This window comes from Lampetra fluviatilis, chromosome 27 (assembly GCF_964198595.1).
Source record: "Lampetra fluviatilis chromosome 27, kcLamFluv1.1, whole genome shotgun sequence".
Classification (NCBI taxonomy): domain Eukaryota; kingdom Metazoa; phylum Chordata; class Hyperoartia; order Petromyzontiformes; family Petromyzontidae; genus Lampetra; species Lampetra fluviatilis.
This window is the reverse complement of record NC_136301.1, coordinates 12,979,945-13,004,424: the sequence shown is the minus strand read 5'-3', so window position 1 is coordinate 13,004,424 and position 24,480 is coordinate 12,979,945. Positions and strand designations below refer to the sequence as shown.

Below are 24,480 nucleotides of genomic sequence, written 5' to 3'. Positions count from 1 at the left end.
GATGAGTGTCACAGTGTTTATTCTGGTGCGGTGACGGCGTGATGGCAAGGGGGGGGGGGACCGCCCCATGATGGTTGATGTGTGGCTGTGCGGTAATTTTGGGGTGTTGCGTGGTTGCCACAGTGACAACGGTATGTGGGTGTTGTGTGGTTGTCATGGAGACATCGAGGTGATGTGCGATTATTATGGTGACAACAGGGTGTGTGCACTTTGTCTGGTCACAGTGACATCTCGGTGTTGTGCACGTGCCACGGTGACAGGGTGTTGCATGGTTATCACAGACACAGTGGGTCGTGTGTGGGTGTTGCTTGGTTGCCATGGTGTATGAGCGTGGTTGTCATGAAGGGGTCAGGGTGCCATCTTCTCCTCTTCCTCCTCGCCTTGTGGTTGCGGTGCTGGCTGCGGTGCTTGTTGCGGTGCTTGTTGCGGTGCTTGTTGCGGTGCTTGTTGCGGTGCTTGTTGTGGTTGTTTTTGTTTGAGCGAGGCGACCTCCGCCTCAAGCTGCAGCACCGCTCGCTCAATCTCATAATTCTTGCTCACCAGGGTCGCCCACCTGCACCACCACAACACCATCAGCAACAATCACCATCAGTAACCACTACAACCACCATCAGTAACCACCATCATCAGCAACAACCACCACAACCAATAGCGGAGCCAGGATTTTCAGGTAGGGGGGACAACCCCTCCAGCAATGAAAAATGATAGAGGAGTTGTTAGTAAGGACTTGTCCCTTGCTTTTTATTCGACGCGTGTGCGGCGATGGCGCAGCCATCGATCGAGGGTCGAATTCGAACCGCGGGGTGTGATCGGCATCGCGCTCGCTGAAGGTGAATGCCTTCAGTAAAGTCGTGCCCTGTATACGCAACTGCGCACAATTCTGAGTCACTTATAACTGCTTTGCCGTTACTTATTGCCAATTATGGACTCGACTACTGTCCTATCATCTCATAGAGTCCCTGGCACGTAATATGCTACACAGTGACAGTGGGGGTCGCAAAATGCCGATTTATTACTAATAAACCCCAATGATCCGATCGAAATCTATAATTTCGATCGGATCATTCGGGGGGCAACATGCCACCCCACCTCCCCCCAACTGGCTCCGCCAGTGACCACATGAACTGTCGGCAACAACAATAAACCACTTAGCACGAACCACTAGAAGCCACGGCACAACCACCTCAAGAACAACCACCAGATGTGTGAGGTGTGGGTAAGGATGGCTTTTGGTGTGGGTGTGGTGAGGGTATGGCGAGTTGTGGTGAGGGTGTGGTGATGGGCAAGTTGTACTGTGTCTCCATCCTCCGTAGCTCCACCCCGGTGCTCAGCTGCTCGCTCTTGCGTTGCCAGTTTATGTCCTGGATGTCCTTCCTGCTCACACACATGGGTTCATGAACACACAGTCAAAGATCCCCCGTGTAGCCTACACTGACTGTTGGGGCAAGTGCTGTTCACGAGTACCTATCAAGGACACGGCACACAAAGGGATGGGTGACCAGCACCACGCTCGGCCACCTTTGTCTCCCCAGTGGAAATGTTTACACATCGCACCAGGTACTCATCTGAGGCCAAGTCAATTTAGGGAAGGCCCAGGACCGATTCAGATAATCGAGAGTGAGTGAGAATCGAACTCGGGTCGTCGGGTTCGTAGCGCAGCGCACTACCTGCTGCAGCACTATCCGCTACCTACACACACAGGTGTAAACACACGCGATGTAAATATGTTACCCTAACTACTGACCTCAGTTTCTGCAGCTCCTTCTGTGCTTGCTCAGCCATTTGAGACAGAAACCTAAAACACACCAGACACCCCAGCATGTACCACGCACTGCACACCCAAGTCACATCCCAGTCACACCCTTTGTACACATACCAGACCGTGTACACACACCACACACCTCGTTCTGTACTGCACGTGCGTACTACGCGAGTGCTGCGTATACTGCATGAGTGTGCTACACGTTGGGGCCGTGTGTACTGCGTACTGCATTTATATACTGTGTATCTTATGTGTGTACTTAGTAATGCGTGTGTGTATACTGCGTGCATGTCCAGTTTATATACTGCATGCGTACTGTGTGCGTACTGTGTGCGCACTATGCGTTGGTGCCGTGTGCGTACTGCGTGCATACTGTGTATGTGTACTGCACACATATTGCGTGTGCGCGCCACGTGTTGGTGCCATGCTTACTGTGTATGTGTACTGCAGTCATACTGTGTAATTAATACGAACTGCGTGTCCCGTATACTGTGTACATGCACTGAGCGTACTGCGTGTGTCCCGTATACTGTGTACGTGCACTGTGAGCGTACTGCGTGTGTCCCGTATACTGTGTACATGCACTGTGAGCGTACTGCGTGTGTCCCGTATACTGTGTACGTGCACTGTGAGCGTACTGCGTGTGTCCCGTATACTGTGTACATGCACTGTAAGCGTACTGCGTGTGTCCCGTATACTGTGTACGTGCACTGTGAGCGTACTGCGTGTGTCCCGTATACTGTGTACATGCACTGTGAGCGTACTGCGTGTGTCCCGTATACTGTGTACGTGCACTGTGAGCGTACTGCGTGTGTCCCGTATACTGTGTACATGCACTGAGCGTACTGCGTGTGTCCCGTATACTGTGTACGTGCACTGTGAACGTACTGCGTGTGTCCCGTATACTGTGTACATGCACTGTGAGCGTACTGCGTGTATCCCGTATACTGTGTACGTGCACTGTGAGCGTACTGCGTGTCCCGTATACTGTGTACATGCACTGTGAGCGTACTGCGTGTATCCCGTATACTGTGTACGTGCACTGTGAGCGTACTGCGTGTCCCGTATACTGTGTACATGCACTGTGAGCGTACTGCGTGTATCCCGTATACTGTGTACGTGCACTGTGAGCGTACTGCGTGTGTCCCGTATACTGTGTACATGCACTGTGAGCGTACTGCGTGTGTCCCGTATACTGTGTACATGCACTGAGCGTACTGCGTGTGTCCCTTATACTGTGTACGTGCACTGTGAGCGTACTGCGTGTGTCCCGTATACTGTGTACGTGCATTGTGAGCGTACTGCGTGTGTCCCGTATACTGTGTACATGCACTGTGAGCGTACTGCGTGTGTCCCGTATACTGTGCACATGCACTGTGAGCGTACTGCGTGTGTCCCGTATACTGTGTACGTGCACTGAGCGTACTGCGTGTGTCCCGTATACTGTGTACGTGCACTGTGAGCGTACTGCGTGTGTCCCGTATACTGTGTACGTGCACTGTGAGCGTACTGCGTGTGTCCCGTATACTGTGTACGTGCACTGTGAGTGTACTTCGTGTGTCCCGTATACTGTGTACGTGCACTGTGAGCGTACTGCGTGTGTCCCGTATACTGTGTACGTGCACTGTGAGCGTACTGCGTGTGTCCCGTATACTGTGTACGTGCACTGTGAGCGTACTGCGTCTGTCCCGTATACTGTGTACGTGCACTGTGAGCGTACTGCGTGTGTCCCGTATACTGTGTACGTGCACTGAGCGTACTGCGTGTGTCCCGTATACTGTGTACGTGCACTGTGAGCGTACTGCGTGTGTCCCGTATACTGTGTACGTGCACTGTGAGTGTACTTCGTGTGTCCCGTATACTGTGTAAGTGCACTGTGAGCGTACTGCGTGTGTCCCGTATACTGTGTAAGTGCACTGTGAGCGTACTGCGTGTGTCCCGTATACTGTGTACGTGCACTGTGAGCGTACTGCGTGTGTCCCGTATACTGTGTACGTGCACTGTGAGCGTACTACGTGTGTCCCGTATACTGTGTACGTGCACTGTGAGCGTACTGCGTGTGTCCCGTATACTGTGTACGTGCACTGAGCGTACTGCGTGTGTCCCGTATACTGTGTACATGCACTGTGAGCGTACTGCGTCTGTCCCGTATACTGTGTACGTGCACTGTGAGCGTACTGCGTGTGTCCCGTATACTGTGTACGTGCACTGAGCGTACTGCGTGTGTCCCGTATACTGTGTACGTGCACTGTGAGCGTACTGCGTGTGTCCCGTATACTGTGTACGTGCACTGTGAGTGTACTTCGTGTGTCCCGTATACTGTGTAAGTGCACTGTGAGCGTACTGCGTGTGTCCCGTATACTGTGTAAGTGCACTGTGAGCGTACTGCGTGTGTCCCGTATACTGTGTACGTGCACTGTGAGCGTACTGCGTGTGTCCCGTATACTGTGTACGTGCACTGTGAGCGTACTACGTGTGTCCCGTATACTGTGTACGTGCACTGTGAGCGTACTGCGTGTGTCCCGTATACTGTGTACGTGCACTGAGCGTACTGCGTGTGTCCCGTATACTGTGTACATGCACTGTGAGCGTACTGCGTGTGTCCCGTATACTGTGTATGTGTACTGTGAGCGTACTGCGTGTGTCCTGTATACTGTGTACATGCACTGTGAGCGTACTGCGTGTTTCCCGTATACTGTGTACATGCACTGTGAGCGTACTGCGTGTGTCCCGTATACTGTGTACATGCACTGTGAGCGTACTGCGTGTGTCCCGTATACTGTGTACATGCACTGTGAGCGTACTGCGTGTGTCCCGTATACTGTGTACATGCACTGTGAGCGTACTGCGTGTGCGCGCGCCACGCGTTTGTGCCGTGCGAGCCGAGCAGCGTGAGGTTGAGGATGCGCTCGGCCTGGTGCTCCAGCTGTGCGCACGAGTTGGCGACGCTGTCCTGCCACGCCGACACGTCGTTCCGCTGGCCCGCCAGGGGCTGGGGCAGCTCGTACCTGGAACACGCGGGGGCAAACGGGGACGTGTGGGAAGACACGTGGGGACACGTTGGGATAAGTGGGGACACGCGCAAGGACACGCAGGATATACACGTGCGGGAACACACACAGGGACACGTGGGGGGAAGCGCGGATACATGGGGACACAAAGAGATGGTGGTTACAGTGTTGATGGTGGTGGTGATGAAGGCGATGATGATGATGATAATGATGACGGTCATGATGATGATGGTGGTTATGGTGATGATAATGGTACTGTGATGGTGTTGTTGACGATGGTGGTGTTGATGATGGCGTTGATGATAGCGTTGATGATGGCGTTGATGATGGCGTTTATGAAGTCACCTCTTCATGCTCAGAAGCTCCATGGGTTGTCGGGCAGCCAGACGCTCGAACTCATTACGCATGATCTCCGTCTACTCGCCATCACACACCACAACACACCACCGCTAGTGAGCGTCACTCCTCTGCCCTCTGCTGTTGCTGGAGGGTGACTGCCTTCAAATGTCCAGTACCATCCTTCACGAGCCTCCTCCACAGAGGGCAATCTTGACACTGCTGGTACTAGTCATCGGCAATTCTACTCAGCTCTACATCCTCCAGTACCGCATCAGCCCATCTCTTTTTCTAGCCCGTGCCATGCTCGATTAGTGCCCCTCTATCTGGCCAATCAGAATCCGCTTGGACATGTGGTGGCTGGGCATGTAGGCTACATTACCCAGCCAACGCAACCTCGCCTGCTGGAGGAACTCACTGATGGATGATGTTCAGATCTTTCAAGAATCTGTTAGCTCATTACCCAATTCAGTCCGATTGAAACCAAGATGGACCGTAGACAGGCCAGCCTGAATGTTTCAAAATGGCACAGATGTTCCTTCAACGCATAGAGAACGGGGACAAAGACCCAAAAGCCTTGTATGGCATGACAAGCAGGTGCTTTGTTTCGGTGGGGCTGATGGTAAGGCCAACAGTGGCTCTGGACGTGTGTGAGGGTCTGGTAACCCCTCCGCCTTCAACTAAACGACCAAAGGATCAAACCAAGCTTGTGCATGTGGCCTCAGGGGGGGCGGCACCTTTCACATCTCTTGGCTGAACCTAGTTTAGCGGTGCCAGAAGACTGAACTCCCCTGCCCCCTCCCTTGGGGTTCCTCCAGAAACAGCAGGGAACAACTGCGGGTAGCTACGTGGAATGTTCAAACACATCATATACCATACAACAATCGTCGTTAAGTGGCGGTGACGTTACCACGGTGCCCGGGCCAGGCTAGGTGCACTTTGAGGTCATGTGAAGTATCGAAGGCTCGCTGACAGAAGCACAGCAGGTGCCATAACCACGACAGACATCACGCTGCGCGTACAAGGAAGAAGACACTCAAAAGTGTTTCATGTAGCTGCTGCTCTAAAGTGTTGGAAACAACTGGTGTCTTCTCTCGGGATCACCACAATACAAACAAGTGTGAATGGACCAGGGACGTGCGGTCAGGGGAGGCAGAGCCTCACCTGTCATACTTCAATGAAAATAGTTGTTACTAAAAAAAAAGAATAAATAAAATAAATATGCAGATTTTTCCACTGATCTGTGTCATAAATGTCATTTCTGTACGATTCCAATCATTTTTATAGTCAAAATCGCCAAATTTGCAGAGCTCCGCTGAAAATACAGGAAGAGGCGAGAGGTGAGGCAGCGACGAGCTCAGCCTCCCCTCTGATTGCGCAACCCCTCAGTAACTGGATGGACCGCGCGCAATAAGCGCGTGCCTGTTACTATCTCAGTATGTCACCAATGTAATGTTTGTAGACCCCTTCATTTCATGTCCTCGCCTTCCATACTCCAGGTAACTTATTTCACGTATATGTGTATAAAGATATTTAGGCTCGCTGGTCTCACGGGTTAGTTAGTCTACCACCTTGACAACTGTAGACCAAACCCGGACATGGTTCTCAACCCAGGTCTATCAAAACTGCAGTATCCTGTAATCCAGTCCGACACAATGTAATGCTGTACAACACAAAACAGGTACCAAATCCCATTACAAATCAATTACTGCTGCACGAACAACAATTCCACTTTTCCGGACTGTGTGGATCAAACCCGGGCAGGTGGCTACCCCAATGGTTACAGCCTATACCAATGTTGGCCCAACGTTGGAATGTCGTGGTTTTTTTATGTTTATTTTATTTTTTATTACTGAAAGAACCAAGATTAAGTCTACATTATAGACTGCCAGTACGCTCACCGAGGTTAAGAACCAGGCTACAGTCTACATTATAGACTGCCAGTACACTCACCCAGCTTAATAACCATTGCTACAGTCTACATTATAGACTGATGGTACACTCACCAAACGTAATAACCAGGCTACAGTCTACATTATAGACTGCCAGTACACTCACTCCGATTAAGAACCAGCCGACAGTCTACATTAGTGTTATTTTTATTTTTTATTCACTTTATTATTATTTTTCTATCTACGTGACTTTACCAATAGAACCAAAGAATACGTTCAGGGACGTGCGGTCAGGGGAGGCAGGGGAGGCAGAGCCTCACCTGTCATACTCCAATTAAAATTTCTGTACGATTCCAATCATTTTTATAGTCAAAATCGCCAAATTTACGGAGCTCCACTGCAAATACAGGAAGAGATGAGAGGTGAGGCAGCGACGAGCTCAGCCTCCCCTCTGATTGCGCAACCCCTCAGTAACTGGATGGAGCGCGCGCAATAAGCGCGTGCCTGTTACTATCTCAGTATGTCACCAATGTAATGTTTGTAGACCCCTTCATTTCATGTCCTTGCCTTCCATACTCCAGGTAACTTATTTCATGTATATGTGTATAAAGAAAATTAGGCTCGCTGGTCTCGTCGTGAAACTGCAATGAAAAAGCACCAGGTGAGGCAGCTCTCACATCTGCCTCACTGAGGGGGAAGTGTCTAACACGCCCCCCTCAGTGAGGCCACGCCCCCCTCAGTGAAGACACGCCCCCCTCAGTGTGTGAATCTGGCTCTGACACGAGCCAGTGCCTCCCCAGCCATTGACCTCACTGCACGTCACTGGAATGAACACAGTCGTCCCTCGGTGATCAGTGGCATCGGTTACCCCAAGGATCTGGAATGCCTTACTGGCGGTGTTTATAAGGGAGTGTAAGCCTCACTATTTTCTCATGGCTTTTACTTAAACATTATTGTCTTACATTTTATTTTAGTGTACAATGTTTGATACCCCCTTCAGCGGAGGTGATATTACATTTAAAATGAATACGGTTTCGGTTAATGGTTTTTCGGTGAACATTTCGTCTCCCATAGGACCTCCCATGGTTTCAACTGACGTTAAAATATTGACTCACGGTATGTTTACGTTATGCACCGGCGTCAATTTCGGCCAATCCGAGCACTCGTAAGTGGGGCTGAGGCATGCTCTCAGCCAATAAGCGACACCTATTTATGAGCGTTTAAACTTTTACTGGCTTTGCTTAAATTATGTTTTATTTTTTGGCAGTGGAAACAGCTCTCTTGCAGACTCAGTGATTTTTACTTATTTTTCAACTTATATGTTAATTCGATTACCAGTTATTTCAGTTAACAGTAGTTTTCATGGAACGGATTAAAAACGTTAACAGAGGGACTACTGGAAGTGATTTGTAACATCTTGTTATAATTACTTTATTTGTATCTTTTTAGTATTTGAGATGTTTATTTATTAATTTGCAACACTTGCTGCTGTCGGGTCTGTCTGCTGGCCGAGTCACCCTTGAAAAAGAGCGGTAGAGCTCAATCGGTGATTTACTCTGGTAACTGACTTCTGAGTCTGCTTGGCATTGTGTTGTGTGGTGACCTGAGTGTAGTGTTGTGAGTGTGGTGAGCACGGTGACACACAGTGAGGACTAGCGGTGAGTGCTGAGGTGTGGCGAGGCGAGGTGTGTGCGGTGAGTGCTGAGGTGTGGAGAGGGGTTGGTGGTGAGGTGTGGTCATTGGAGGTATCACCTCGAATGCGCTCAGCTCAGGAGGGGGGAGGCAGCTCAGGTAGTTCTTGGTCGGGCGGTATCGCCGCGTCTCCTCCTCCACGAGCGCAGCGGCCTGCGACAGAACCGCACACACCGCATCAATACTCGCCACACACAACGCACGTCAATACTCACCGAACACCGCACACACACCACGTCCATACCACACACACCACGTCAATACTAACCACACACACCACGCACACCACGTTAATACTCACCACACACCGCACACGCCGCACACATTCCACGTCAATATTCACCACACACACACCACGTCAATACTCACCACACACACCGCACACCACACACACCACGTCAATACTCACCGCACACACCACCTCCATACTCGCCACACACACCGCGTCAATACTCACCACACACACCGCACACACACCACGTCAATACTCACCACACACACACACCACGTCAATACTCACCACACACACCGCACACCACACACACCACGTCAATACTCACCGCACACACCACCTCCATACTCGCCACACACACCGCGTCAATACTCACCACACACACCGCACACACACCACGTCAATACTCACCATACACACCGCACACGCACCACATCAATACTCACCACACGAACCGCACCCACATCAATACTCACCACACGCACCGCACACGCACCACATCAATACTCACCATACACACACGACATCAATACTCACCACCCACACACGACATCAATACTCACCACACACACCACATACTCCCCGCGTCAATACTCACCGCACACACCACACACACACCACGGCAATACTCACCACACACACCACACACACACGACATCAATACTCACCACACACACACCACGTCAATACTCGCCACACGCACCGCACACACACCGCACACACACACGACATAAATACTCACCACACACACCGCACAATCACGACATCAATACTCACCACACACACACCACGTCAATACTCGCCACACGCACCGCACACACACACACGACATCAATACTTACCACACACACCACACCGCGTCAAAACTCTCCACCCACACTACACACCGCGTCAATACTCACTGCACACCTCACACCAGACACGTCACACCCCCCCCAACCTCACCGCCTCGCGGACACCCGGCGCGTCGTAGCCCTGGTCGAAGTAGGGCAGCGCGTCCACCACCACCTCCCCCGCCATGACGGAGACACCCGGGAGACACGCGGGGATAACACGGAGAGAGACGGGGACACGCGGAGAGAGACGGGGACACGCGGAGAGAGACGGGGACACGCGGAGAGGCGCGGAGAGAGGTGGGGACACGCGGAGAGACGCGGAGATAACGCGGGGACACGCGGAGACACGCGGGGACACGCGGAGACGAGGAGACGGAGATTCCTGAACACGCGGGAGCGGTTCGCACGCGCGGAGAAGCGGCTCCGGGTTAAAGGTGGCGGCTCCGGCTTCCGGTTCCTGTTTCCCAAGGCGGAACCCCCCTGGACCCACATCAACCGTTGCTATGGGATGGCCCACGGGGGCCCCAGCAACGGTTGCTAGGGGGTAGCCCCACGGGGCCCTAACAACGGTTGCTAAGGGAAGTTTGGAGTCGAAATGAAGGCTGAGTTCGTCGTCTCGACATCTTAAAAAGGCCAGAAACAGTCGGCCCTGACAGCTCCTTTGCCTTGTTTCAGAACGTTTTTATTATTGCATTACTGTTGCATGTATACTGCACGGCAAATCCATGGATTAGTGTATACAGTATCATAATCATTTATTTACACTGGAGGAATCCGATGAGCTATAAAGCCCTTTTTGACAGATGTCCAGTGGCGGCACGGGGTCAGAACGTTACAACAAGAAACAATATAAAACACGATAGGAGTGCAAGTTTTGAAAGGTTAACAAATCAGGATTTGAAACTTTCGTGACTGCATAGATTCATACTCTTAGGTTTTTTCGGTAAAGTCACGTAGGTAAAAAAGTAAAAATAAATAAAGAAATAATAGAATTTATAATAGAAGTAAAATAATAAATCACGACGTTTCGGAGGCAACACAAGTCTCCGTCATCAGGTGGGACCGTCACAGCTAAATTTACTGTATCAAGTGAGGAAAAATCCAAGAGACAAGCCCTTAAATACAAGTTAAGGGGGGAGGGGGGGAAGGGGCTTATCTGAATGTGGTTGCCGGGGAGTGGCGGGAGGTGGCGGGGCTAAAAGGGGAACAAATGAGCACATCGGCTCAGGGTTGTGGCCGGTGTTAGCTGATAGTAAGCATAAAAGTACTGGTAAACGCTAGGGATTTCAACACTCGGTAAAGTAGAATATTACCTGTCAAATAAGATGGTACAAATATGTGTAGTTAAATCTATTTTTACATGGTTAATAACATCTTTCCAATGATTACTCAGTTTGTACCCATCATCACGGTTGAAGTTATGTCTGTGTTTTTATATCTGGATGGCTTCGTGTACAAACCTTTGATGGTAGCCAGAAGGTTTGCAGAGTACCTTGGTCTCGGCAAAGACAATACCATGAGAGCCCACAGTGTTGTAGCAATGATCGGCAATGGCGGAAGACTCAATTTTGCCATGTTTCAGATCTAACTTATGCTCGCGGACACGATCGGAGACGTGAAGTTTCGTTTCCCCAATGTAACCATCACCACAGATGCAAATCAATTTATAGACTCCAGGGTATTGCAAGTCAGGAATGACATCTTTAACAGATGGGATTAGATCACGGATTTTATGAACTGTACTGAATCGGACTTGGATCTTATATTTGTTTATAATTTTGGAGATATTTTTGGTCACGCCTACTATGTGTAATACCGTTGAGGACTCTTGGACGCCGGGGTTGAGGCACACGTATTTATTCCGCAACAGTTGTCACAACCGCGGACATACAACACTGGAGGGGGTATCGGCCCCCTCACCCGGCTAGCTGGGAATACACTGCTAGCTATCTCTGACCTACCTCCTAGTCCTCCACTAACGGGCTAGGGGAGGCTGTCTGGCCCGACACTGGTAAGTCGGGCTACGGTACCCGGAGTCCCAGAGCACTAGCTCTGGTTCTCGGGACCACGCCGCTGGCTCGGTCCTGCGCGGCCCTGACAAGGGCGGCGACCCAGGGGAGTCCAGGGCTCTAGCTAGACGATCTTCGGTCTTCACTGGTTTAGCTTTAACATTCTGCCCCGAGCCCTCTGACACATCCCCCTTTATACTCAACCCCCGCTGAGGGGTGGGGCCCCGGGCTGCCTGGTGCGGACGTCGTTGAGAGCACCCCCCCCGTGCACTCACATAGCCCCGCCCACTGTGTTTGTTTCCCATAAGCTGCCATGCATAACGGCTCTTTCTCTAACACCCCTACATATGTATGGTAACGTGATAGTTTTGATCGGAGTTTCAAGTGGTTGTTTCTGTATGGTGGGAGAAACAGCTTGGCGAATAGTGCGGTCAGAGTATCCGTTCATCTTTAGGGCCCAATGTACATGTTTTCATTCACTGGCCAGGTGGTGTTGGTCAGATATGCCATGAGCTCTGTGGTATAGTGTTTTGATGAGATAATTATTTTGAGCTGGGTAGTGGTGGGAATAAGGTTTCAAGTAGGAATCTGTGTGGGTGGTTTTCCTGTAGACAGAATGTCCCAAGGATCCATCAGGTCTCCTCTCAAACAGAACATCTAATAATGGTAGTTTGCCATCTTTCTCCACTTCCATGGTGAATCTGATGGATGGGTGTTTGGAATTGATGTGGTCCAGAAAATGGTTCAATGCTGAGAGGCCATGTGGCAAAATGACGAAAGTGTCATCTACATACCTCTTCCACAGGGAAGGACGTAGGGTGGACGTCTGGATGGCATCTTATTCAAACTTTTCCATGAACACATTGGCTATCACTTGTGACAAGGGGGAGCCCATAGGGGTACCCTCATTCTGTTTGTAGAAGGTGCCATTCCAGGTAAAATAAGTGTTGGTCAGGCAATGCCTGACCAGCGCAGGTACATCTGAATTCAATCCATGTTGGACCAAGTACTCAATTATTGTTAGGGTGTCAGGCACTGGAACTTTGGTAAACAGAGATACCATATCAAAACTGACGAAGATATTGTCAGGAGATAGTACCATGTCCTTGACCAAAGAGACCAATTGGGTTGAGTTGAGTACTGCCGAAGAGGTCTTGCCTGTGAAGGGAAGTAGAGTATCTGATAGAAAACGGGCTAGTTTGTAGGTAGGGGAGTTAATCGTCGACACGATGGGTCGTAGCGGGGTGCCTTTGTGGTGCCACAGCGACGGGGCCGCTCTGCCGAGCCAGGGAGCCGCCCGGCTTCCACCACCGCACTGCCCCCCATCACCCCCCCCACATAAGCACGCACCCGCACCCACGTAGGGCCTCGTGGTCGGGTCACCTACCCTGAGTTTTCACCCGAGGGCCCCCTCGGGGGGTTACCCCACGGTTTCTCAGGGCCAGGGAATTGGACAGGACCCTTCCCAGGCCAAGTAACACTGCGGCGCCGTGGGCGGATTTGAGATCGCACGACCACGGCGAGCTCAGAGAGCCCCGCAGTTAGAAACGCATACAAACACAAACACGGGTCAGCAGGGCAGATAGCTGGGATCAGGACCCGGGGCGACTGATTGGTCGAAAGGTCAAAGGCCGGCGGGATCGCAAAAGAGCGGGAAATCCTAGGCTCAGGATTGGTCGAGAGACCAAGGCGGTCGGGACGGGGGCGCCTAGCCTTTGATGTGAATAGTTTAAAAGAAAACGCAGGGGCAGTAGGGAACACTCTTCTTCTGGAGTTTTGACACGGAGTCAGCGACGAGGGAGTCATCGGGCGAGCCGCTAGATTGTCTGCAGGACGATCTGAGCGCCGCAAGGTCACCAAGAACTACAGACGGTATCGTATTACGCGCCTTACAACACCTCAGAGCGGAGAGTAGGATCCGTAGGAGAGGGTTAGTTCGGGGTAAGGACGAGTAGGAAAGCGGTTTAACAGAGAGCGCAGCATAGAATAGGGCTGCACGCCACCAGAGAGTGGGTTAGAAGCGCCTTGCTGGCCCGCACACACACACGGGTGGCTCGGTGGGTTAACAAGAGCTAATAAAATCTCGAGCGTAGTAACAAAACCGTGTTGTTGGGTGTTTTTGAACGTGGTATTAGCGTGCACTGCATTCGCGGGTGTGTGGTCGTTGTATGCGTAAAGGCCGTGGTCTCTGTACGATTGTGCGGGTACGGAGGTGTGTGTGTTAACGCCCGGGGAGAGCACTTTTGTGTGTTGGCGTGCCTACGCAGCCGTGTGAGAGGAGAATCGTCCTGGTACGATACTTGTGTTGACGTGCACGCGCGAGTGCGGGAGGGGACGAGTCGTCGTGTCGGCGTGCGCCCCGCTCGCGTGTGCGAAACCGCGGTGCGCAGTGAAGCTGTTAGCTTTGGGCGAGCTTGCGTGTGCACGTTACTTGCGTAAAGTGCGGCGCGGTGGTGGGCCCCTGACCCCCAACCCCGCGGCTCGAGCGCGTAATCGGCTGCGCATTGTTGAACGGTTTGTCTCGCGCGCACGGCGGCGGCGGCTTGAGTCGTTGTGTCGGCGTGTGCCCCGCTTGCGTGTGCTCGTTACTTGCGTAAAGTGTGGCGCGGTGGTGGGCCCCTGACCCCCAACCCTGCGGCTCGAGCGCGTAATCGGCTGCGCATTGTTGTACGGTTTGTCTCGCGCGCACGGCGGCGGCGGCTTGAGTCGTTGTGTCGGCGTGTGCCCCGCTTGCGTGTGCTCGTTACTTGCGTAAAGTGCGGCGCGGTGGTGGGCCCCTGACCCCCAACCCCGCGGCTCGAGCGCGTAATCGGCTGCGCATTGTTGTACGGTTTGTCTCGCGCGCACGGCGGTGGCAACTTGAGTCGTTGTGTCGGCGTGTGCCCCGCTTACGTGTGCTCGTTACTTGCGTAAGCTCTCGGCGTGCGTAATCGGCGTACCCCAGGTGCGCGATCGTAACGTGAGCGGCCAGCGCGGCGCAGAGCGGCGCAAGAGTGGGTATCGCGTGTGGAGCTGTGTGTGGGTGTGCGCGTACGTAATTAACCATGCCTGCTACGCGGACCCGCGGTGGAGGGGAATCCTCGGGCGACGGCTCCCACACCATGGGTGAGGAACCTAGCAGCGGTTCGCTTAGCAGCGGGGGGGCGATTGATGATGTTAGCCCGGCCGTTAGCATTATCGAGGGAGGGATCTCGGGGGCTAGCGACCCCCACAGATTGGTGTCAGAAGCGGTACGGACCCCCGCGTTACCTCACGCTAAAATAAGACTAATATTTACCGGCCGGGGGGCCCCTTCGTGGAAGGCATTCGCCCGCAATCTCTTAGGGGCCAAGGAAATTAATGGATGGACGGACGCGCAGGCAGTACGTCAACTTAATATGAATCTTGATGGGCGGGCAGCCGATTTTGTAGAAGCGTTACCCGCGAGCGGACAGACAACAGCTAGAGGAGCTGATGCGCCGACTCGATCAGCGTTTTGGCACGCGTGACGAGGAGGAAGCAAAATCGGCCTTAGAGGCGCGCCATCGTCAACCTGGCGAGGATCTACGTGATTACGCCGAGGATGTGCGCGAGTTAACAAAGATCGCACGCCCGGGGTACGCAACTGATGTTATTGAGGAACTGGCCGCCGAGAAAATCCAGCGGTACCTGTCTCGCACGGCGTGGTGGCAGCCAGACATGAGCTGCCCACGTCTTCCCTTTAACGCCCTTGTCGAGCGCGCACGTAAGTGTGAAAGAATTCACAGCGAACGCGCGCAGCTCCGGGGGCTGGGACGAGAGCGCGCCATTGCGAGCCTGCTCTCGGAAGACGAGGAGGAGGAACAGGAGCTCGCGAGGACGGTAAGGGGCCGGGAAAGAGAGCCTCCAGTGTCCCACGAAACAATCCCGGGATGGGTTGCCGGTATACAAACGGGTATAAAGGATGTCTCCGGCCAGGTAACCCAGATAGACAACAAGGTAAACCAAGTAGGTGAGAGGGTAACCCAGGTACGCGAGGAAACGAATAAAAATATGACCCAACTGCAATCCTCCGTTGAGACCATCCGATCCGAAATGGGGGACCTACGCGCCACGGTGGGAGGGTTATCTGGGAGGGTAGCCCGACTAGAGGCGGAGGGTGGACAGCGGCGTAATGGGGGGGGAGGGAGTGGGCAGGGGGCCCACTACGGAGCCGCCCCCCCTCCCCGGGCATGTTATATGTGCGATCGCCGAGGGCATCTAGTGAGAGACTGTCCTGAAATTACCCGAGCTAGGCAGGCGTGGGGGGTTAAACTCCAACGCCTCCTAGTGAGCGGACCAACTAGGGGTGCAATCGACGCGGTCCCGATACAAATAGACGATAATGAGAATAATGGCGAGCGAGTGATCCATAAACAGGTTACAACGACAACACCCAAGGGCGCGGGGACCTCGGGCGATTGGCTGCGGGAGCTGGTGGCAGGGATAACGGGAGCCACGTCGCTGGTGGAAGGCCAGGTGAACGGGCAGCGCACCCGGATCCTACTGGACACGGGCGCCGTGGCCTCTCTCATGAGCGCCGCGCACTGCAGCATGCTCGGGGTGGACGTGGGCTGTCTGCAGGCCCCGGATCGCGTGCTGCACACGGCAAGCGGAGCCGGGATGGGGTTGCTGGGGAAGGTCTCCCTCGAGGTCCGTCTAGGAAACCAGGTGTGCACACAGGAATTCTACGTGTCGAGTGTGTTGTGCCACGAGTGCATTGCAAGAACGGACCTCCTGGAAAAGTTGGGACTTAACGTACAGCCCCGGCAACGATGCGCTACGGAGGAGGGCAGCGGGGAGCGGATTCCGTTCCTAGGACAGGAGCCGAATCGCCCACGCTTCACACCCGTGGCCGCTACGCTGGTGTCGGCCGTCACCATTGGACCTCTCGCCGAGATGCTGGTGCCAGTGGCAACCCTCTCCACCGACCCAACCCACCGACCATCGGGCGAGGTAATGCTGACTCCTCACCCGGAGTTGGCATCGCGATACGGGGTGGTAGGGTCAGCCACACTGGTAAACGCAGATGGGGGCCGGCTGTTTATACGTGTGTTTAACCCACACAGTACCCCGGCAATGATACGACGACGCACCCCGGTAGCCACCGTACACCCCCTGCACGCTCGCCACTCGAACGACTCGGTGTTCGCACTCTGGGCGGAGGACCCTGGCCGCCCCGAGGACAGCCAGGATCTAGCCTGGCGGGTCGGCCCGACCCCCCGAGCCGAGATTGTTCCACTGCAGGATGCGTTACATGTGCCTTGGGCAGCCTTACCTAAGGGGGAGGCCGATCAGCTGCGCGGGTTATTGCGGGAGTACGCCGACGTGTTCAGTGAGCACGATTCGGACGTGGGCCGGACCGACCTGGTCAAGCACCAAATTGACACAGGTGCAGCCCGACCCATCAAACTCCCCGCATACCGAGTGGGCGCGCCTGAATGGACCCATATCAAAGAGGCAGTCACGGATATGCTACGCGATAACATAATTCAGCCCTCGGCGAGCCCCTGGTCAGCCCCAGTGGTACTAGTAACGAAAAAGGATGGGTCAACCCGGTTCTGCGTCGATTACCGTAAACTAAATGCAGTCACGCTCGGCGATGCCTTCCCCATACCCCGCATCGACGACACCTTCGACAGTCTCGCAGGAGCGCGGTATTTTTCCACCCTCGATCTGGCGTCCGGTTACTGGCAGGTGGAGATGACGGAGGAGGATCGGCCAAAAACAGCATTCACCACCCCGATGGGCCTGTTTGAGTTTCGAGTGTTGCCGTTCGGACTCACTAACGCGCCCGCGACGTTCCAGCGGTTGATGGAGTTGGTGATGGGGGGCTTACAGTGGGAACAGTGCCTGATTTACCTGGACGACGTAATAGTGTTCAGTAGGTCGCTGTCCGAACACTGGTCCAGGCTGCAGGAAGTATTCCAGCGACTGCGAGCAGCCCATCTCAAGCTCAAGCCGCGTAAGTGTTACATTGCGCAGCGCGAGGTGGGGTACCTCGGACACCGAGTCAGCGAGGCAAGGGTGAGCACCGATCCCGAGAAGGTGCGTGCCGTAGTGGATTGGCCGCGGCCGAGGAACCTGACGGAGATCAGGTCATTCTTGGGACTCGCCACTTATTACCGTCGATTTGTAAAGGGATTCAGTGAGATTGCACGCCCCCTCACCCAACTCACCTCCCCTAAGAACCCCTATCAGTGGTCGGAGGCCTGTCAGACGGCTTTCACCACACTCAAAGACCACCTCACCCACACCCCCACCTTGGCTTTCCCAGATTTCACCACCGATTTTATTCTGGACACTGACGCCTGCAGCAGTGGGCTGGGCGCGGTGCTGTCGCAAGTGCAGGGTGGGACGGAGCGGGTCATCGCGTACGCCAGTCGGACCCTGAGCGGGGCCGAGCTGAACTATTCGTAACCCGTCAGGAACTGTATGCCGTGATTTTCGCGTGTAAACAGTTCCGACCGTACTTGTATGGCAGGAGATGTCGTGTGCGCACCGATCATTATGCACTGCAGTTCCTCCTTACATTCAAGGAACCGCAGGGGCAGATGGCTCGATGGCTGGCGCAGCTGCAGGAGTACAACCTGCAGATCGAGTACCGAGCGGGGCGGACACACGCGAACGCGGACGCCTTGTCAAGACGGCCCGCGGTGCGCGCTGAGACGAGGGAGGGAGACGCCTGCCCGTGTTTCACGGGGGGACGCTGCCGCCAGGCAGCAGAACCCAAGGAGCGCGCGGAAACTAAACTTCCCCCCCCAAGAGAGAGTGCGGTGTGCGCCGCAGGAACCCCTGCAGAAGGAGCCCGGGGACAGACGGATCATCCCACCCCAACCGGGCGGATCCAAGAGGATGTCGGCTGCGCCTTCCCGGGCTTGGACGACGAGCAGCTGCGACAAACCCACCAGCGGGATCCGGATCTGGCGGCGGTGGAGGCGACACTGCGAGAGAAGAAGGATGCACTACCAGGGCCCTGGAGCGGTTTGTATGCCCGGTTGTGTGTAGAAAACGGGGTGGTGAGGGAACTGGCCGACGCTGGGCAGCCGGGGTGCATCTGCGTTCCCGCCCATGTGCGACCCCAACTACTACGACTGGTACACGACCACCCGCTCGGGGGCCATGATGGGGAACGGCGCACCCGTGAGACTCTGCGTCGCCAGTATCTCTGGCCTAAATTGGCGCAAGATGTGGCCGCCTGGGTGCAGGGCTGCCGAGCCTGTCAGCAGTGTGGGCAAAAGCCGGCGAGGTACCAGGTACCCCTGAGGCCGTTCCGAGTCAGTCGGACGAATCAGTTGGTCGGAATCGACCTGCAGGGGCCCTTTCCACAATCCCACCGGGGCAACCGATATATTCTCGTAGAGGTGGAGTACTTCACCCGCTACCTCGTGGCGGTGGCTATCCCGGATAAAACAGCCCTCGTAGTGGCCCGGGCCTTCGTGGAAAACTACGTACTTAAGTGCGGGATCCCCGAACGAGTCATTACCGACCAGGGTAGTGAATTCGAGGCCGAACTATTCCAGGCGCTGTGCCAAGAGTTCGGGATCCAGAAGGACCGAACCACGACGTATCACCCCCAGGCGAACGGGATGGTAGAGAGGATGAACCAGACTCTGGCCGGGAAGCTTACACGCATGGCAGCCGTGAATCAACAGGACTGGGACGAACACCTCCCCTATGCCCTGTTCGCCTACACCACCGCCGTTCACACATCTACAGGACAGACCCTGTTCCTAATGATGTTTGGTCGCGAGTCTCGCCTGCCCGCAGATCTGCTGTTCGGTGTCCCTCCGCCGCAACGGGAGGAAGGGAGCCACCCCGTGGAGCACTTGCTGGAGACCCTGCGAGGGGCCAGGGGCCGAGCCTACCCGCACGGAGAGGCCGCGCACCAGCGGCAAGAGCAGGGCGCCCGACCCCGTATGGAGCCCCCCTTCTACACTGCGGGCTCCGAGGTGTGGCTGTACACTCCCCGCGTCGGTGCCGGACAGGTGGGGAAGCTGACCACCTACTGGCGAGGACCCTGGATTGTGAGACGGCAGATCTCACCATGGACGGTGCTGATTCAGGGAGGAGAGAGGGGCCGGGAGATGGTGGTCAACATCCGCCGACTGAAGCCGTGGCGAGCAGCCCCCGAGGGGGGGAGCCCCGCCGTCCAAGTGAAGTATCGGAAATGACGGCAGGAAACTTCTTGACGGGTAACACACTTTTTATTAAATCTTGACTTGTCACAATACAACGTGTGGTCTCTATTCTTCCGACGACACACTTTACTCGTGTAGACTCTCTGCCTCTGGCTATACTCTTTACTTAACTCGTGTAGACTCTAGGCCTCTAGCTACACACATCACTCGTCTCGTGTAGACCCTATGCCTCTGGCTACACACTCCACTCATCTCGTGTAGACTCTAGCTCTCTGGCTACACACGTCACTCGTCTCGTGTAGACTCTAGCTCTCTGGCTACACACATCACTCGTCTCGTGTAGACTCTAGCTCTCTGGCTACCCACTCCGCATGCTGACACTGCATGCTCCCCCTACACTCCGCCTCTGGGTTACACCGAGTCCGGGTCCTCACAGGACAGCGGGACTGGGTACCGCAGGGCCCTGTCTCTTCCTCTCCGTCTTCAGTCTTCGCTGGTTACACTCTCCCCGTGCGCCTGTGCGCATCACCTTATATAGTCCCTCCTCCCGGGAGACGGAGCGGATGCGGACCTCGATGTGAGCATCGCTCCTTAGTGAACCAATCACGACGCGCTATCTCTACGATCCGCTTTCCCCCAGCGCGTGTTTCCACTCATCACCCAATCACGCCGCGCTGCCACCCGATCACTCCCACACCAGCGCGTCACCGGCACCCAGCCAATCAGCACCACACAACACACGATCCCGCGCTGACCCCTGATCCCTCACCGTCAGCGCGCGTCACCACACACACATCCAATCCCGACGCGCTGGCACCTGATCGCTACCCCAGCGCGTATCGCCACTACACAAGTACCCCGAAACCCCGGGGTCCCCCCACCCCCCGTGCCCGGGGGCCTCGCGCAGTATATGGGCCCCACGGAGCCCCGGGCTCCGAGGGGCCCCGGGCGGGGCCGGGGGCGACGAGGACGGCGACCCTTAAACCCCACCGCCTCTGAGTTTGTTCCCCAGCCCGCAGGTGCCAGAGGCCGAGGGGAGCCGTTGGAATGGAGGAGGAGACCACCGCCGGAGCCCCAGGAGACGGAGCCGCCACCCCCGAGACCAGCCACAAGGGCCGGGCGAATCCCGCGGACCCCGCGGCGATACCTCGTGGGGGCAACCCAGGCGAGGTGCTCCAGTCAACCCGGGACGGGGACTGACACCCCGGGGGGCTATGTGGTGCCACAGCGACGGGGCCGCTCTGCCGAGCCAGGGAGCCGCCCGGCTTCCACCACCGCACTGCCCTCCATCACCCCCCCCACATAAGCACGCACCCGCACCCACGTAGGGCCTCGTGGTCGGGTCACCTACCCTGAGTTTTCACCCGAGGGCCCCCTCGGGGGGTTACCCCACGGTTTCTCAGGGCCAGGGAATTGGACAGGACCCTTCCCAGGCCAAGTAACACTGCGGCGCCGTGGGCGGATTTGAGATCGCACGACCACGGCGAGCTCAGAGAGCCCCGCAGTTAGAAACGCATACAAACACAAACACAAACACGGGTCAGCAGGGCAGATAGCTGGGATCAGGACCCGGGGCGACTGATTGGTCGAAAGGTCAAAGGCCGGCGGGATCGCAAAAGAGCGGGAAATCCTAGGCTCAGGATTGGTTGAGAGACCAAGGCGGTCGGGACGGGGGCGCCTAGCCTTTGATGTGAATAGTTTAAAAGAAAACGCAGGGGCAGTAGGGAACTCTCTTCTTCTGGAGTTTTGACACGGAGTCAGCGACGAGGGAGTCATCGGGCGAGCCGCTAGATTGTCTGCAGGACGATCTGAGCGCCGCAAGGTCATCAAGAACTACAGACGGTATCGTATTACGCGCCTTACAACACCTCAGAGCGGAGAGTAGGATCCGTAGGAGAGGGTTAGTTCGGGGTAAGGACGAGTAGGAAAGCGGTTTAACAGAGAGCGCAGCATAGAATAGGGCTGCACGCCACCAGAGAGTGGGTTAGAAGCGCCTTGCTGGCCCGCACACACACACGGGTGGCTCGGTGGGTTAACAAGGGCTAATAAAATCTCGAGCGTAGTAACAAAACCGTGTTGTTGGGTGTTTTTGAACGTGGTATTAGCGTGCACTGCATTCGCGGGTGTGTGGTCGTTGTATGCGTAAAGGCCGTGGTCTCTGTACGATTGTGCGGGTACGGAGGTGTGTGTGTTAACGCCCGGGGAGAGCACTTTTGTGTGTTGGCGTGCCTACGCAGCCGTGTGAGAGGAGAATCGTCCTGGTACGATACTTGTGTTGATGTGCACGCGCGAGTGCGGGAGGGGACGAGTCGTCGTGTCGGCGTGCGCCCCGCTCGCGTGTGCGAAACCGCGGTGCGCAGTGAAGCTGTTAGCTTTGGGCGAGCTTGCGTGTGCTCGTTACTTGCGTAAAGTGCGGCGCGGTGGTGGGCCCCTGACCCCCAACCCCGCGGCTCGAGCGCGTAATCGGCTGCGCATTGTTGTACGGTTTGTCTCGCGCACACGGCGACGGCAACTTGAGTCGTTGTGTCGGCGTGTGCCCCGCTTACGTGTGCTCGTTACTTGCGTAAGCTCTCGGCGTGCGTAATCGGCGTACCCCAGGTGCGCGATCGTAACGTGAGCGGCCAGGGCGGCGCAAAGCGGCGCAAGAGTGGGTATCGCGTGTGGAGCTGTGTGTGGGTGTGCGCGTACGTAATTAACCATGCCTGCTACGCGGACCCGCGGTGGAGGGGAATCCTCGGGCGACGGCTCCCACACCATGGGTGAGGAACCTAGCAGCGGTTCGCTTAGCAGCGGGGGGGCGATTGATGATGTTAGCCCGGCCGTTAGCATTATCGAGGGAGGGATCTCGGGGGCTAGCGACCCCCACACCTTCTTTATGGATCTTGGGAAGACCATAGAGTCTGGGAGGTCTAGCAGCCGAGAGTTTTAGAGAGGGACGTTAGGTTGGGTCGATTAGGGAAGTCGCACTCGTGATGATCTTGTTGGTTTTTGTCGTTAGGCTGTTAGTAACCATGTAAAAATAGATTTAACTACACATATTTGTACCATCTTATTTGACAGGTAATATTCTACTTTACCGAGTGTTGACATCCCCAGCGTTTACCAGTACTTTTATGCTTACTATCAGCTAACACCGGCCACAACCCTGAGCCGATGTGCTCATTTGTTCCCCTTTTAGCCCCGCCACCTCCCGCCACCCCCCGCCACTCCCCGCCACTCCCCGGCAACCACATTCAGATAAGCCCCCCCCCCTTAACTTGTATTTAAGGGCTTGTCTCTTGGATTTTTCCTCACTTGATATAGTAAATTTAGCTGTGACGGTCCCACCTGATGACGGAGACTTGTGTTGCCTCCGAAACGCCGTGATTTATTTTTTTACTTCTATTATAATTTCTATTATTTCTTTATTTATTTTACCTACGTGACTTTACCGAAAAAACCTAGGAGTATGTTAACAAATCACTTTAAAATATATATACAAATCAAACTAAACTATATTTTTATATATTAACAGGTAAAGCCCACTGAGCTAATAACCTATTTTTCAGTAGCAACCTGGCCTCAAATGATAGCGCAACGATGTGGCTTATCATGTGGACATGTATGCATACAAAATATACGTCCACTGAAGGTTCCGAATATGTTGTGGTACCCGAATGTTTTGTGTTTATTTGGGGTACCTACGTACGCGCTGGCCTTCACAGGTGAATTCAACCGACTCTGCATCCTAATATATAAAACTAACGGGAAGTACCCGGCGTTGACCGGGCGAAAAATAAATTTCAAAACTTCTCTTAAAAATCTTACATATACATACACATATACTAAGCTATTGTGAAAGCCCGGTGGGCCGTTTGTCCATTTCTCCACCAACAGAAATCCCCGCGTAGGTATATATACCGACACACCTACATACAACAGAGTAAGTAGTATCTATTGACTCTGCAGTAGTATCTGCTGACTGTACAGTAGTATCTCCTGAGCCAGTAGTAGCTACTGACTGTATAGTAGTATTCACTGACTGTAGTAACGACTGACCATAGTAGTAGTATCTACTGGCCCTACAGTACTATCTACTGACTAGTAGTAACTACTGACTGTAGTAGTATCTACTGGCCCTACAGTAGTATCTACCGACTCTATAGTAGTAACTACTAACTGTATAGTAGTATCTGCTGACCTTATAGTAGTATCCAGTGACTATAGTAGTAACTACTAACTTTATAGCAGCACCTTTATTGTAACACAAATGGGGTAACTGCCCCTTTACCAGATTTAACCTAGGGTGGTGACCACCCAGCTAACTACACTATACAGGGGAGTTACTGCTATGAAGGGTCGGTCCCTTGCTCGGGTCTCTGGCCACGTGGTCCCCCATAGGACGAGGCGCTTCCAGCTTGAGACGCGGAACTTCCAGCTTGTAGAACGAAGAGAGACCCCGGTCCCTCTCAGGAATCCACCTTATATCCCTCTCCGGTCGGGGCCGCTCCACCCTCGGCCCCGCCTTCCCGAACATTCTCGTTCCCTCTCGATCCTTTTCAAGAGCTCTCTCTGGACACGTGATCACCCCCG

General features: G+C 54.4%; 1 protein-coding gene across 1 annotated transcript; it reads right to left on the bottom strand.

The window, feature by feature from the left end:
* Nucleotides 1-2: 2 nt before the first annotated feature.
* On the bottom strand, nt 3-10,375 carry BCAS2 (BCAS2 pre-mRNA processing factor). Its single transcript, XM_078869285.1, has 7 exons — nt 9,871-10,375; nt 8,754-8,846; nt 5,119-5,189; nt 4,609-4,770; nt 1,745-1,795; nt 1,294-1,374; nt 3-553 (listed from the first exon to the last, which is right to left on the bottom strand). Exons 1-7 carry the CDS (start codon nt 9,943-9,945, stop codon nt 349-351), a joined length of 738 nt encoding a protein of 245 aa, XP_078725411.1. The 5' UTR covers nt 9,946-10,375; the 3' UTR covers nt 3-348.
* Nucleotides 10,376-24,480: the final 14,105 nt, after the last annotated feature.